The 17,023-nt window shown below is 49.2% G+C and overlaps 1 protein-coding gene across 1 annotated transcript; it reads right to left on the bottom strand.

Annotated features, from left to right (window-relative positions):
* Positions 1-693: 693 nt before the first annotated feature.
* UBQLN4 (ubiquilin 4) lies at positions 694-16,118 on the bottom strand. Its single transcript, XM_077325326.1, has 11 exons — positions 15,798-16,118; positions 14,530-14,681; positions 12,151-12,392; positions 11,051-11,313; positions 9,662-9,820; positions 8,586-8,808; positions 6,866-7,005; positions 5,998-6,081; positions 5,091-5,206; positions 4,009-4,186; positions 694-2,408 (listed from the first exon to the last, which is right to left on the bottom strand). The coding sequence occupies exons 1-11, from the start codon at positions 16,101-16,103 to the stop codon at positions 2,256-2,258; spliced, it is 2,016 nt and encodes a 671-aa protein (XP_077181441.1). The 5' UTR covers positions 16,104-16,118; the 3' UTR covers positions 694-2,255.
* Positions 16,119-17,023: the final 905 nt, after the last annotated feature.

The following is a 17,023-nucleotide window of genomic DNA, read 5'->3' as shown; positions in this document are numbered from 1 at the left end:
CTCCCATTGGATGGGCTGGTCATTGAAGACAGAAAGGGCAGGGTAAAGAAAAAGTATGCTTCCTTTGAAAGGAAATAGGAAGAGGCAGTGGCTTAGTGGGTAGAGCATCTACTTGGCACACACAAAGTCTCAGGCTTAATCCCTGGCATCTCTAGTTGAAATGATCATGCGGAGATAGGTCAAGATGGGTAGCCACGTACATCTGTCTGCAGGATCAGAAAAGAGCAAGAGTATCACCAGTAGCACCTTAAAAGAAACAAAATTTGTGGCAGAAGATGAGCTTTCTTATCTGAGCAGTGATTCAAAGCTCAACCCGTCAAATTTTGTCTGTAAGTTGTCCCTGGACTCTTGATCTTTTCTTCTGAAGAAGTGAGCAGTGAGTCAAGAAAGCTCCTGTCCCACCACCAATTTTGTTACGTTTGAAGGTGATACTGGACTCTTGTTCTTTTCTAATGATATTGAAGACCTCAACCAGAGTCCCTGAAGAACAGCCGACAATCACCAGTGGTCCGAATCAGTAAATGAAGGCATCTTTGCAGGCAAAAAAGCAATTATTTCTCAATCAAGAATTCCTCGTGTCCCCAAAACCCGAAGAAATCCTACCATATAAGCCCCAGGGGAGCAGGCCAGCAATTCCCAGCAAGCCTAAACATTGGGGGGGGGGGAAGCGGGGAGCGAAACAACCTCCAGAAATGGGAGACAGATGGCTGCATTTTATTCCTCGATAAAAACAGCACGTACATTTCAGAGGAAAATTACACTGCCGTAGGGGGTTCTTAAGTCAGTGGCTGTCAGATTGTTTTTACATTCCGCACTAAAAGAGAAAAGGTTAAAGAAAGGGGCGGGAGAACCATCAGTAGCTTCCTGCAGCAATGGAGTTTCCACACTCCCATGCTCCGCCTGTACCCTTCAAAACTCCCACTCCCTGCAGGTCATATAGCATTGTGCCATCTGGCCGGAAGCAGCAGTGTCCATGGCAAGTACTGGCAAAGAAACTAGAAGGGGAAAAAAACCACAATTGGTACTTGTAGGGAAAGGATCTTTAATATTTGTGAAAACCTATAAAGTTTCCTGGCCAGCTTCTTCAGGGGGATATCAATTTGGATTCTCAGAAGGTAAAACAACATTCTATTGAGAATCGGAAGGGATTGGGGTTTCACAAATATTGAAGATTCTTTTCCTACTAGCACCAATGTTTCCCCCCCCCCTCTTCTTTTCTTGGTTAGATTTTGTGTAGTCCTTTTCTTCTTTCAGAGGGCCATGATTTCCTGCCAGGTCCTCAGCGGCCATTATTTCCCACCTGGGGGGGGCGGGCGGGGGAGACCATGTCTGGAGAAAAAGCTGCACACAACAGGAAGTGGGAAGAAAGCACCTCCCCGCCTCCAAAAAAAAAATCCCTTCTGGCTTCTTGCATCACTGGCTTCTGGCACAAAAGGAAATAAGTGGGCTCCAACCCAAGAACAACCAATCGGAACTTTGTTTAAAGTTACAGGCTAATTCCCCCCCCCCCAGATGCATCAAGAAGTAAATGACATTCAGGAGGAGACATTTAAGGTAGATAATAAACGTAATTCCAGTCTAATTTTCAGTGTCGTGCCCTTAACTCAGGACATTTCCCCCTCTGCCTTTCAAGACAGCCCCCCCCAACACAGGAGAGGCTGCTCCATCATCCTCCAGTCCCCAAACCCAGCATCAAAACGATGTTAGAATCCACAACCAAGGTCCGAAAGGGAGTGTCCAGGATCAAGGGTATCGCAAGACAGGCTCTATTTCCGCCAGTTGTGTTTAAGAGTCTCGCTTCTTGTTTCTTGTTCTGTATAAAGAAAAGATAGCCTTCGGGTCACCAAAACTGGATTGACAGCTCCTTGATCTCCAGGGAGGAAGAGGGGGCAGGAAGAGAAAGACAGCTTTTATTTTAAAAGCAAGCTATTCCAACACAATCATTTGGGTTAACTAGAAGTAAACACTTCTACTAACTAAACAGCCTAATTGGTGGGGAGACAGGAGGAGGGGTGGGTGGGTGGAAGTGAATACACGTCTGAAAATGGCCACGTGATGAGAATCAGAATCCATGCGCGATGCGGTTCGGAAAGGGGTCTCTCAGCCGCGCCAGGCTGAAGCTTGGCCTCTCTGTTTTTCTTTCACTCTGCGGACAGCTGTCACAAGGCTTGGGGAGGGTGCCACTGTGGCAGCCTCCTGGAGAGGTCCCCACATTGGAGGCAAGATCTTGGGCAGACTGGCAGGGCCACACGGCGTTAGGAAGGCTGCGAGCCCAGGAGTCTCTCGATGGCAGCGTTGATGTCCCCGCCCGTGGCTATGAGCGCCTGCAGGTTGGCCTCGCGGTTGATGAAGCCCATGGCGTTGAGCTGCTCGAGCTGCTGCTGGAACCTCACCTCCGGGCTCTGCGCCTGCCGAGAGAGAGACGGACGCTTGCTGTCAGCCAACCAGAGCTTTGTTAGCAGGAAGCGGGTGACACAGACCACCCCTGAGGTCACCCTGAAGGACATCGCCTGTCCTGGGCACCCACTGCTTGGACAGCTGCCGCAAAGTCACCTCACGTGAATCACAGCTTGTGCCCCAAGATCTTGGGCTGAATCCCCTCCGACTTCAGGCCCTTTAGTGAGAAAAAAGCACTCTGGGTAACAGGACCAGGAAATGCATGCCTTGTCGTGGTCTCTGTCACATGGTGGGGCAGGATCTATCCCTGTTTTGCTCCCCTTTGCTGTCACCGCCACAACTTTGGGTAAAATGCAGCAGTCCCCACCACAATCTGTCCTGTGAGTTGCCCCAAGACAACTTCACAGGGGTGTCGCTCAAGCAGTCTGGTGGGTAAGGACTTGAGCAGACTCTCTCAAGTTTTGCTAGCTGAGATCCGGGCCCTGACGGAACTTCTTAAGTTCCTCAAGACCTGTAAAATGGCACTTCCACCAGGCTTATGGTTGAGGCTGGAACAAGGAAATAAAATAATCAGGGCCTCCCTCCTTCCTCTTCAGAACATTCCCTCGCTGGAGAAGAAGCGGGAAAACCGAGCATCAGACGTTTATCCATTTAATTGTATTTTAAACCAAATTTTCATATGTTGTAATCCATGCAGAACCTGTTTGTCCGGTCTACATAATATGTGTTACTAAGTCAAACTATATTTTGACAAGGAACAAACTAAGGGGATTGCAAAGGACAGAATCCAGGTATGCCAATAAATAAAATGGGAAGAAAGTTGCTAACCAAGTACTTCCAAATCCAGTTACCTCTCATCATTGGCACCTGCAGGGTGCCCCTTTCTGCACCCTTCTCCTCTGTCATCCTCCCAGCTAAAACATGCACCAAAAAGTTTCCAAATGAGCATGCTCCCTCCCCCAATGAAGAACAGTTCCTCTTCTTGGACACCCCCCCCCCCAATGCTCCCAGGGTCTCAGCCAACCTGGGCACTAAGCCTTGGGGCTCCAGCCCACCAATCAAGAGGTGTTCATACATCAAATGGTTAGGGGCAGCCTTTCTCAACTGATCGTGCAGAGTATGGTTGGGAAGCACAGCTGTGGACACGCCCACCCAGAGCCCCTCCCCTTCCCACCCCCTCCAGGCCCATCTTTGGCCATTTGGGGAGGGGAGGGTGGGTCAACCTGAACAGATAGTCATATTACCCCATAAATACTTAACAAATGTTAAAAACATACTTAAAAATTAATTAACTCCCAACCGTTCTGGAAAACCTCCCAGGGCCATCAAGAAGCCCGGGGGCTAGGATATTATTGCTCTCGGCTGGGAAAGGCTGCTCAGTATCCGGCAAAGGACAACTTCCTCACAGCCACCACACCATCTGCTCACTGCAACTGGCAAGGTGTTTTGCCTGCCCCCCCCCCCCCAATCTCACTACATGCCTGTAAGCTTGGAGAACCACTGGCCAAGAAAGCTGACATTTGCTCAATCAAGGCCTCGGTGGATCAGTATTGTGACCAGTAGGGAGACGCTGCACTGAACAAAGGGCAGGAGAGAGAGCGCACGACAGACCTGGGAGTTTGTGCCGGCCAGGAGGTGGATCATGTGCTGCATGAGCTGCTGGTGTGGATTGCTGTCTCCGGCTGGAGAGGCACTGGCAGGTGTCGAAGCGGAGGACATGGGGGTCTCGGGGATTGTGCTGCCTCCTGCAGAAGGCGGGGGGACTCGAGCCGTCCCAAAAGACCCAAGGCTGCGGAAAGGGAGAGAAGGGCCGAGGGTGAGACGGCACAGGTGTGCAGGGAGGGAGACTCCGTCTATAAATTTAGGAACCTGAAAAGGGCTGCTTCTGCTCTGTTGCTGCAAATGCCAAAAGCGCTCAGCACTCCAGGTGTTTTTTGCCCTTACAGAAATGCCAGGAAGTGCAAGTTGCAGCTAACTCAGCATTTCCCAACTTTTTTTACCATTGAGAAGCCCCTGAAACATTCTTCAGCCTTCAGGGAACCCCAGAAATGGCACGATGGCATAGCTGTGGATACGCCCACCCCATGGCTGAGAAAGCCTGATTTAGCCGCTCTACAGAATTTGGCTTGGCTCCCGCGTAAAAAAAGGAACAGGGGACAAAACCCACACATGCCTAGTCTCCATAAATCCAGGCTTTCAGAAAGAACAACTCTTCTATCTGCCCCCAGAAGAGGCAGGATATAGATAAAGAGAACAACTAAAACAAACACCTTTCATTGAGGTAGCTTTCACTGCTTTACTCTGGGCTGGGCTAGGGTAGGGCTAGGGTATTATTGCTCTCGGCTGGAAAAGGCTGCTCAGTATCCGGTATATACAACAGACTGCTTTTATCATGCCAATTTCCCAACTCGTATTCCTTTGTCAGTATGTATTGGGCTGTGCATCGCACTGGTCTCTGATTCTGTGGTCCAGTTTTAGCATCTGTCAGTTGCATGCTTCATACTATCTTTATGGGGTTCTTTTTTGTTCTTATCACAAGACAGAGCAAGAGCTGGATTAGCCTTTCCTAGAGTCTCACAGCAAAAAGCATCTTTTCATCCACAGGATGCCCATCCCAAACCTGCTTATGGCTCCCCCCCCCCCCCCCCCGGGATGCTGACCCATCCCCTAGACCCGAGAGAATTCCCTATTACCTGGGCACCAGTCCCGGGGCCTCTGTCTGCAGCGTCTGGAGCCCTTGCTGGATCTGGAGCAGGGCCTGCATGGCGCGAGGGTTGGTCATGACCGACAGAGAATCCGGGTTCTGCATCTGAAGCAACGAGAGTCAGAAGAGGGCCTCCAGGACCCGTGGTTTGCAGACAGCCACTTCTAATAGACCCCAACATGTCCCCCTGAGCCTTTTTGTTCTTTGTTATGAAACGGCTGTTTGTAGCCAGTTTCCAAGGATCTGTTTGCTACTCAAAGACTGAATGACAATTCCTCTATGGCCCATTGTCTTGGATCTGAGAACCATAAGACAGCAGCCCTAGAAGCCTAGACAAGTCTGATCTTGTAAGATCTTGGCACCCCCCTGCAGGTCTGTACTTCGATGGGAGACTGTAGTTAAACAGAGAAAGGCAATGGCAGCAGATCACCTCTGCGCAAAAAATAAAAGAGAAACAGAATGCAGAAACATATAATTGGGAGGGGCCAGGGCTCAGTGCTAGAAACTCAGCATGCAGAAGCACCTGGGTTCAATCCTTGGCATCTCCAGTTAAAGGACAAAGCAGGTGAGGTAGTGAGCCTCTGCCTGAGACTCTGGAGATCCGATGCTGGGCTGAGTAGAAGAGACTGACCAATGATCTGATTTGGTGTAAGGGTGCTTCACTGTACCGAAAACTCTCCACTCAGCCTTGCCACAAAAAGGTAAGTGCCACAGAGGGCAGAGGCCCACCCTCCTTGCTGGGACTGCAAAGCACCATGTGCTATGCCCAATGCACGGTAGTGGAGCTACAGAAAACGACACCCAAGCTGTACAAGAGTGCTTGCCTATTTGAAGCGCCAGTTACAGGTCTTCCCCCACCCCCTTGCAATTCAGGGACTGCCATGCTGCATCCTTACCTGCTGCAGAAAGGCGGGGAGCTGGAGCCGCAGCTGGTCCTGAAGCGGAGGGTTGCCAGCAAAGAGGGGAACATTCACCATCATCTGCAAGGAAACAGGAGCTCTTTACATAGCCAAGTGCTGAGGGCGTTGCAGTTAGACTAGGGAAGACTTGGATCCCTAGTCTACCACAGATCAAGATGGGCAGCCACGCTAGACTGATTGTAGTAGTAAAAATTAGGAGTCCCGGCGCACCTTAAAAGAGTCACAGAATTTGGGGCAGCTACAACGTGTCTAGATATATCTGAAGAAGGGAGCAGTGGCTCCCCCTGCCTCAAACTTTGTTAAGTCTTTCAGGTGATCCCAGATTCTGACCCTTTTCTAGCCTGCCATGTAAACCTCACCTACTTTACAGGACTGTTGTTGTAAGGATAAAACGAGGCAGGGGGAAAGAACCAAGCAATCCAGCTTGAGCTCCGCTGAATAAACGGCAGGATAAAAATTGGACTAGGGCCAGTGGTGGCCAAACTGGCTCTCTAGATCTCCATGGACTGCCAACATGGGGCAGGGGCTCATGGTAGTTGTAGTCCATGGACATCTGAAGAGGAACAGTTTGGCCAACCATGGACTAGACAGACATTCTGATGCTGTGGAAATCAAACTGGTACTGTTTGCATTTTGGTCCAAACAGTTTCTCACCTGAAAAGCAAGGGCATTTCCAAACTCTGGTAAGTTCTGAGGTAAGCTGCCAGCACAGCAACACTTAAAAAAAAGATAAAACCTGGACATAGGGAGTGCAAAGGAATCAGGCTGTAGCTTTGCCCACACCTGGTCTACAAGCACTGCACGGTCTCTTCTCAAGGCACACCTGTACTGGGGCTCTACTTACCTGCGCTGCAAGGTCAGGGTTCTGGGCAAGCGTCTGTAGCATGGCACGCATGTAAGGGGCGGAGATCACGTTCTGCATCAGCTGGGGGTTGTCTGAGATCTGCTGCAGGAGGCCTTGCATCTCGGGGCTATTAAACATCCCTAAAAGTAATTTAAAGAAAGAAGGAAATTAATAGGGAGAGAAGAACACACAATTCTGCTACAACAGTTAGGTAAAGAGTGCCAGAACACAAAATGGAGCATCTAGAAGCCCCCCCCCCCCCACACACATACCCTGATAAATGGAACCAGGTCAGGAAATTAAGAGGATGCTAACAGCTGGCTGTAGCAATTTTAACTTAGTTATTATACTTTTATTATTGTACTACTGCTTTTTATCTTGTTATACACTGCCCCAAGATGGCTGTGCCAAGGCGGGTGGATTCTTTATATTTATTTATATTTATTTGGGGATTTATATACCGCTCCTCTCAGTGTATTGTCTTGGGGAGGTTTATAAACCTAATAAATCAAATACAAACAAGGAGAAGCTGTACTTCACGATCCCCCTCCTCCTCGTTGCCACCCAAAACAGATCAGGGAAAACAGATCCCAAGGATGCAGTGCTACAGCTTAATTCATGTGGGCAGGCACAGGCTTATTTTAGGCATGAGACTGTTTTCTGGCTTAGGAATGTGGGGACATCGGGAGGCATGGAAGTCACGACAATGTCATTTAAGTTAAAAGGGGCTCTCAAACCTTCCCTCACATTCCTGGGCTGAACCAACAGCCACAATGTCATACTGTAACAGGGTGGGACAGCCAGGGTTTTTCAGGAAAAAGGAAAAGACACCTAGAAGAAGGAAGCAGGAAAGTTTGCCTTCCTGCAGCATGAAGGAGGATCCACCCTACGGATACAAAGAAAGAAATGGCTGATTCTGTAGGCTCAAGTTAGAGCTGCAGCCTTGCCTAGGGATCAAGATTTATGCCAGCTGCTTCAACGGAAGGTAGATTAAAAAAAATCCCTCCAAAAAGAAGCCAATTTAATAAATTCCAATGAATGAAAAGGGTGAGCTTTCATGATCTAATATAAATGATTTAAATTCAGAGCACCGGAAGGATTATCATCCCTGGTTATTAACCTGCCTGAGTCATCATGACAACGATGAGTGAAGGCTTTGCTGCAGAAACATGCCATGTCTACAGTAAGGCTGGCAGAGACTTGCAACGGGGACCTTTCAGTGATGGCCCCCAAATTTCCCCAGGATGTTAAATTCCCTCCCCAAAAACGAGTTGATGCTATCTTTACAAGGCCTTTCTAGACCAGGGGTAGTCAACCTGTGGTCCTCCAGATGTTCATGGACTACAATTTCCATGAGCCCCTGCCAGCATTCCCATACATGGGAATTGTAGTCCATGAACATCTGGAAGACCACAGGTTGACTACCCCTGTTCTAGACAATACTGAGAACCTCCTTGTTATGGAAGGTTTTTGAGTATGACGTGACAGTTCCATGCCTTTTACGAGACGGTTTTACATTGGTATAAGAATTACCTTTAAAAAAGTTTTATGATTACTACAATCCATGTCTTGAGACCCACAAGGGACCAAAAAGCATCACAGGAATTAACTGAAGCAAGCGATTCGTGCGACTGCCAGATCAGCGAAGCTTGTCTAGATAACCACTGCTGTTGAACCCACCCACCCAGAGCTCATATCACCCGTGTTGGGGAGTTCCTACCAGATCCTAGGCTGGCTGCGTTGATCCCCAAGGGGTTGGACAGAGCTGGCGTGCTCTGGGGAGCGACAGAGCTAGTACTCCCTTCACTGTTGGGTGCCTGGCTTTGAGAAGAGGCTGTGGGACTCCAAGGGTTGGGTAAAGGCTCCCTGTTCTCTGTCCGCAGAGGTTGGGGGGTTGAGCTGTCAGAGCTTCCAGCCAAGGCAGAAAATGGGTTGTTGCCAAACTAGACGGAGAGAAGAAATTGTGGAATCAGCCCAAGAGAAAAAGCTATCGAAAGCTCCACCTAAGAATTCCGCATGCAACTTTCTACTGCTGCAGGCATCCCCAAAACAAGATCCACTTAAGATGCCCAAACCTCAATTAAGGAGAGGCAATACCAAACTCACACACACCATGACGCATATTTCAGCCCTTAAAAGGCTCAGAAAAGTAAGATCCTAACTTTAAGGCAAACAAGCAACTTATAGATCCGACTGGATACAGTATTCCATAAATGAGGGGCCAGGAATGAAAAGGCCTCTGGTCACCACCTGCCTAACTGAAGAGACATCTGGAGATGGGTGCTCTGTGCAGTACTTACACAGGTGCCTGAAGTGAAGGCAGCAGTCCTTTGAGGATCATGGCCACAGGGCTTTGACGATAAAACCAGCACCTTAAATGGTGCTCCCACATCCCAGAGGGGAGGGGCTGCATCCAACCTGTTGCCTTATTGTCAACATTTTCTCATTACGTTTCTATTTGGAAAACGCCTACTATAGTTAATAAAAATCAGCCTACAAAATAAAATATTTCAACCCCCCACCAAAAAACAAGCAACAGCATCAATCAAAATTTCTCTGAGCATCTTAGTCTCCACCAATAAAAAACTACTGCCCACCAATAAGGTCACAAAATTGAAAAGCAGCACTCAGAGACCTAAATGCTAGGCACAGTCCATCCAGGGGGAGGGAATCAGCACCTCATATTGATTCTGGAAACGTGCGGGAATGCAGACAAAGCCACTGAAGGGCAAAAATGCTCATCCTATTTGCCACTTAGCGGTGCATAATCACCCCGCAAAGTCCAGCCCAGCATACCTGCTCCCTGGCAGCACTGAACATGGGCTCTTGAATATCTGTGTACATCCGGCGCAAAGCATTGTACCCTCCAGGGATACTCTCCAAGTTGCTCAGAGCTCGGTCCTGGTTCCGCATCATCTCCTGCATCATGGCCGGGTTGCGTGCCAACTCCATGGTCTTGAAAGAGAATGAGGAGCAGAGGACTCAGAGCATGCCCGACCACCCCTAGGCTTCTTCCCTAGGCGAAACCGAGACCCACTATCAGACCACCCCCCAGCCTGCAGTCAGAACACCACAGATCTGGTGTGTTATTTTAAAACAAGCATGCAAGCGACAATTCCTGTGAGGGAGGAGAAAACTCTTTGCTCACTTGGCTAGAAGCCTACAAAAGCAGATTACACGGGTCACTGAAAAAACAGCCTGGCATGAATACCAGCCTCCCTACAACATGCATCCTTCTGCAGTGAGGTGGGCATCGAGCACAGGCCCAGGAGGCGAGGAGAACGGGTGCCAAGGGACCAGACTCAAATGCAGAACTCTCCAGCTTTGCAACAGTTGAAACATTGCTAGGGAGGGGCTGTGACTCAGATGGTACCAGGTTCAACCCTTCTAGCATGGCCAGTTCAAAGGATCAGGAGCAAGTGAGATGGGAAAGAAGAAGAGTTGGTTCTTATATGCCGCTTTTCTCTAACCAAGGGAGTCTCAAAGCGGCTTACAGTCGCCTTCCCTTTCCTCTCCCCACAACAGGCACCCTGTGAGCGAGGTGAGGCTGAGAAAGTCCTGGGGTTACTGAAGAAGAAGAGTTGGTTCTTATATGCCGCTTTTCTCTACCCGAAGGAGGCTCAAAGCGGCTTACAGTCGCCTTCCCATTCCTCTCCCCACAAAAGACACCCTATGAGGCGGGTGAAGCTGAAAGAGCCCTGATATTTCTGCTCAGTCAGAACAGCTTTATCAGTGCTGTGGCGAGCCCAAGGTCACCCAGACGATTGCATGTGGGGGAGCGCAGATTCAAACTGGGCTCGGCAGAATAGAAGTCCGCACATTTAGCCACTACACCAAGCTGGCTCTCTGCTTGAGACCCTAGAGAACTGCTGCCCATCAGAGTAGACAATACTGACCCTGAAAGACCGAGAATTCAGTGTAAGGCAGCAAAATAATGGATGTTCAAAATAAAAAAATAATGGCCTGGATCCCACATTACCACAGCTGCGCCAGAGAAAAACAGCATGATGAACACAATTAATCTGCAGGATCTGGCCTCTCCTAAGAATACAGCAGCGAACAAGCAGCTCTAAATTGCAAATGTTAGGGTTAGCACAACCCACAGTTTGGCATGGTTATCTGGACTGCATTCTACAGAGCCAAGGTGATTTTCCTAGCCAACAGGGAAGAGGAACAGCCGGCCACCTGGCGCATGAGCTCTGGGTTGTTCAGCATGTGGCTGATCTCAGGGTTGCGCTCCATCAGCTGCTGCATCTGGGGGTTGGCCATGATCATCTGCCTCATCAAGTCCCTGTTGGAAATCATGCTGTGCACCAGGGGGTTCTCCATGATCTGGGACAGCATCTCCGGGTTGGACATCAGCTGTCGCTGCATCTGCTGCTGGAGCTCCATGAAGTTGGCTGAGCCCATCCCTAGCTGGCCGAGCCCAGCGATGCCCCCGAAGCCGGCTGAGAGAGGAGAGAGAGAAGTGAGGACAAGAGACGACAAAGTAGAGATGAACTCCAAGCCCTGAAACACAGAAAACCCCTGCCCGCTGATCCCCAGCCGCATGCCCTGGTTTCGAGGCTGGCCTAATGGAAAAGCCCACAGCAAAAGCCTGTTCTGTGGAGCAGAGACACCCAGACACTTGGATGAAGTCTGCAGGACATCTGTGAACCACAAAGTCTTCAGCTTCCGCAAGCAGAAAATTTCCACAGCAACTGGATAAAGTGGCACCTCCCTCAAAAAAGATGGTCCTTCTGACCCCCACCCCACCCGCTCCAATCTTGACTTTCCATTATATGTATGCAGTATGTGAGGAACCAGGGACCTTGAGTGGCATTAAAAGGCACTTTCCTGACCCCCACTGGCACATCAGCATGCAACATCACCTCTAGTCAAAAACCAGAAGTGAGATCATGACAATGAGGGGGACACTCTAGGATCTGCTAAAACTTTATGGCTCAGTCATGAAGTTCTTGAGGGTGTCCTACAGCATCTGTCTCGATGACATGTCGACATTTTCGGGTTTTTGCCAGAAGCGACAAGATGCTTAAGAGCACCTGACCCTGCCCGCAAAATCCTCCTGGTCATCTCTACTTTCCAGGTCTTGATGGGGACAGAGACTGAGGCAGGTACATCATCACCCAAAGGGAGATCTTTCCACTGGGCAAGACACTGCCCTTCAGTGTCTGAGAAAGCAAGAAACCTAAACTCAAGACCTGGCTTTCCAGCACAGCCAAAATTCTCCCAATTCCCTAGCAGTGCAGAAAGAGAAACCAGGCACCAAACTGACAAAGACTCACATAAGATGGAAGTGGCGCCACCAGCTGTCCCTTCTGCCGTGGGGCCTGGAGCAGCCCCTAAGCCGCTGCTTCGCTGGTTACTATTCCCTGCATCTGAGAGCGTGTTGCTGGACGTGGAAGGCTGCGATGGGGTAGCCGGAGAAGCAGGGGCTGCAGAGGGAGTAGCAGCGGCAGCTGCAGTGGCAGCGGGAGGAGCAGGAGGAGGAGATGAAGCCGCTGCCACTGCTGAAGGATCTTGAGCCCTACGGAGAACCCCAAGAGGAGGCGAAAGGGTATGGACTCAGGCTCAAGCAACTTGGATTGAATAAAGAGACAATAGCAATAAAAATATTCCCTGTACAATGTTTTAGAATGTATATATTGAGCAACACTGGGAAACCATTTGGTTGAGGTCGACCTAAACCATCGCTTCCAACTGACCCCCCTAGCCCTCCCCCCTTGTATTCCTACTGCTACAAATCTATACAACATACTGGGTCTCAGTAAGATTTGAGCTGAGGCTTCTTGTAGTTCCACCATTCTTTAATGTTGTTATTATGTTAATGTTATTGTTGTTGTTATTCACCTTGCTGTTCCAGAAATGATGTTATCTGTATCATTTTTCTTGTTCCATGCAAACCGCCCTGAGCCTTTGGGGAGGGCGGTATATAAATACAATAAATCAATCAATTTTGTGTTCTGGTGTCCCGTATTTTTGCAGTATGGGAAATACTGCCCCACTTGGCTAGGCCTACTGCTGGAGGAGTGGAATTTACAACGTGTTTTAAAAATACAAATCCTTACTGGTTGCAACAGTTGGGACGCTGCATATGTCTAGGGTAGGGGTAGTCAAACTGCGCCCCTCCAGATGTCCATGGACTACAATTCCTATGAGCCCCTGCCAGCATTTGCTGGCAGGGGCTCATGGGAATTGTAGTCCATGGACATCTGGAGGGCCCCAGTTTGACTACCCCTGGTCTACGGTAACAAACAAAATGAACAGCATGCACACAGGACATCATGCTTTCCCCAGGTATCAGCAATGATGCCTTGGAGCTGAACAGCTGCTCATGCACAAGCACGTTCACTCGAAAGTTGCCAACGTTCGCATCCACTAGATCAAGAGCAGCAAAGACTAGTTCCGGGTTCTTCTTTTCTTTGCAAAATTCATCTCCTGTCCTTGCAATCATGTTGTCCCACAATCAAAATCACCTGTATCTCAATGCTGAAGATCATAAGATGATTTTAAAAGGTTATTGGATTCCTAACTTCTCACAACCTGTCAAGTATTCCACAAATCCCAGAATGTTATTGTGTGTGTGTGGTGTGTGTCCAGGAGACTGCTTCTTTACATGCATGGAGGTGTCATAGGTTAGGAAGGCCAGAATGGGTGTTGTTCCCCAACCTGTTCCACCTCCCTAGCCCTGTTATCAGCCAGAGGCAAAGCTGAGCAATACAAAACACCTCCTCCTGGCCACCCATGAGAACTGCAAGCAATTCCAAACAGATTTTAACAGCAGCTTTTTATTGGGGTGGGGAGGGAGTTTGATCTAATGTCATTTAAATGAGAAAGGGAAATGCAGACTAAACAGGTGAAGGCGTCATTTGCGCTGATAGCAACCATTGCTAAAAATTAAATTTCGCTATAATATTTATTAAAGTATATTCCATCATTTCATACACAAACTAAATAGGAAAAAACCCAAATAAAATGTTAAAATTACTATCAGAATTAATTTCTGTATTATTCCTCTGAAAAATTTTTGGCCAATAACTGAAGAGTTGGTCCACCGAGTCTGTTTCTGTGCAACCATTTTCATGTTAATCTGCAACTGCTTGAGTTAACGTCAGGGGACGTTGGTGCTTCATTTGATGCTGTTACAAAACAACCCTGTATTGAATCTGCCAAGAAAACACTAGAAGGCGTCACCCCAAGGGTCAGACATGAATCGTTGCTTGCACAGGGGATACCTTTACCTTTAAATGACCTCAAATGTGATTATGTGACAAGGTGATGGGTCAGGATTTAAGCAACCTTGTCTTAGCAGTGATGAGGAAAGAGGACCTGACAAGCAACAACTGCTAAGTCCAGTGGAGTAAGTACAGGGACAGAAACTGAAATGGGCCACCAAAGCAACTTGTTAACTGCATGGCCCAAGCAGCTGTCAGGGAACTTCCAGGAGGCCATTACTAACACACACATCACCTGAAAATGAAGGTTTGTACACCACTCGCATCAAGGTGCCACCTGATTTCCCAACCCGCACATCACTTTGATCCATGAAGATTCAAAGCCAGTATAAACTGTTATTAGGCCGATTTGGGAAAGCAAATCTATGCATGTTTTCAACTTTAGCTCATTTAACTATCCTGTGTTTTCAGGATGAACTTCCTTCTTACTTTTGCGGTGTTTTGATCACCAGGTGCACTGTTAGTCCGTCTTTGATCCCGTGCTGATTCAAGGTATCACTGTCCTTCAGAATCTTCCCGGCAAAGATCAGAACCAGCTGATCCTGTTTGGCTTTGAACCGTCTGGAGATCTCCTCTTTAAACTGTAATGAGAAGACTCATAAGATCACTTTCTTTCCTCCTAAGCAGAAAGCGGCAGTCTAGAATAGCCCTCCTGGGAATCAAGGGTGTTGGGAGTCACACCTCCCCTCCAGCAGTGCAGCGACTGTCCCTAACCCCAAGCTATAGTTACACTATTCAGTGGCATTTCCTGCTAAACCCCAACTCATCAGGTGTTAGGCACTCCCCGTTCACCCAAAGCCTCTCTCACCCTCACCCCATCAATACTTGCATCTATGCTTAAATATAAGCCTTTGCTTTAACTGCAAGCTGACTAGGCAACCTATCCATTTAAACGAATTAATAAACCTCAGTGCCTTACAGGGAATGTTGTTGAGATAACAAAGATAACATGCTGCGGAGCCTCCAGAAAATCATCAAGTACATTTGCTCCACCTTTTGCAGCTCCAGCAGTGCTCCTTCAACTCCTCAGTGCTCGACCATCACTTTTCTCAACAGGTTTCTTCCTTTCCCTCACTCTCCAACAACAAAGCCACCAGCCCACACAGCTCTCTTTCGGACACATACACACACCTCCGCTAACTATCCATTCCCCCTTCCCCTCTCTTTGGCCTCTTCATTCCTATTTGCATTTATTCTTTCCTCTCTTCTCACCAGCCGCCGAGATGGGGTTGGAATAGATGACCAAGGAGGTCTCTTCAAACTCTATTATTCTATGAGCCCCTCTAAGCCCTGGGGACTTTCTCTCCTCCACCCCCCCCAGTAGAGCCTCTCTCCTTACCCTGATGTCTCAAATGCTCATCACCACATGGCCTTTCCCAGCGGCTTGTCCCTTCCCCGCCACCAGCACCCAACTGCACCCTCTTCTCCCGCTCTTTCCCAAGGCTCCCCACGCCCAGGGCCTTTTACCGTCCCGACTCCATCGCCACCCCCTTCGCGGCCGCAAGATTTCCCTTCCACCCACGGCCCTTTGGCGCCCCCTTCTCGCTTCCTCCCCAGGCAAGGCAAAAAAATCCTTTCTCCAGCGCCACGGAGGGGGAGGGGCTCGCCAAGGCCTCCCCTCCAAGCCACCCCCGGGCGGGCAGCCCAAGCAGGAGGGGGGAAAGGGGCTCCGGCCCTCGCCTCTCCCTCCTCCTCACCTCCTTGACGGAGACGCGCTCGCCGGTGAGGATCTCCTCCTTGTCTTTGGGGGTCTTCACCATCACTCGGATGAGGAGCCCCCCCGGGCCGCCTTCGCCGCCCCCCACGGCTGCACCGCCGCCGCCTCCTCCTCCTCCGCCGCCGCTGCCGGCCGAGCTCGAAGCCGAGCCGGGCCCGCCGCCGCTCAGCTCCGCCATCTTGGCTGGCCGGCTGACCGCCCCCTCGCCGCCCGCTTCCCACCCCAGCCGCCGGCCGGCCACAGACGACGGGGAGACAGAGAGGACCCCGCCGCCAGCCACCACCATAGAGATAAGGTCCCCGCCTCCTCGGCCTCCTGGCCAATGCGCGTCCAGGGAGCCATAGCGACACTTCCGGCTCCTGAGTGAAGTTCCGGTTTTAAAGCGGTAAGCCACCGCTCCTCCCGCCCTTTTACAGAAGCCGAAGCCAGTGGGCAGGGGAGACGCTCTAGGCGTTAGTCTCTATCCCCCCAAGAAGCCGGCTTTGTATAGGAAGTTGTGAAGAAGCGGTAGAATTTTTAAGACGGAAGTAGTCATAAGGGCGACGGATGTGTGCTTGACGCTCTAACACTTCCATACTGTTTCTGTGGGTTACTCCAGGAGTCAAAAGTACAGTATTTATGGATGAGTCACGTTCAATAGCTGTGTTAACATTGGCCGACGACCCTTTGCTCATGGAGTATTCAGCTGTATCGTTCTAGTCCTCGGCTACTCTATGGTAGTAACCCAATAGGCCTCGAATGAAATTTATAGAAGCAAAAAAAAAAAAGTTTGATTAATAGATCTAAAGTGCCTTCAGTGGCCATTGTTGATATACAAAAGATAGCCACTGGGCATGCGCATACACAGAAGCATCGCTACTTGGGTTGGCACCTCTGTGGTAAAAGACTATTGTATGTCATTAAATGCCAACAATGCCCCTCTGTTCCCTACACACAGCAAACCCTCCACCAAAGAATAAATGAACAGAAGTCTGACGCAAAAAAATCACAGGACTGAAAAACTTGTAGGGGAATACTTCAACTTTCCAGGACATTCAATAACGGAACTCAAAGTAGCTGTTTTGCTGCAAAGAATGTTCAAGAACAGACTGGAAAGGGAGATTGTGGAGATGGAAGTCATTACAACACGTAAAACAATGGAATCCCCAGTGAGAGGATTGTCAGTTACCCTGAAAAGCAAATTTTGATTTGAAGCAAAAGATTTAT

This window comes from Paroedura picta, chromosome 1, assembly GCF_049243985.1.
Source record: "Paroedura picta isolate Pp20150507F chromosome 1, Ppicta_v3.0, whole genome shotgun sequence".
Lineage (NCBI taxonomy): Eukaryota > Metazoa > Chordata > Lepidosauria > Squamata > Gekkonidae > Paroedura > Paroedura picta.
This window is presented reverse-complemented; position numbering and strand designations above follow the sequence as displayed.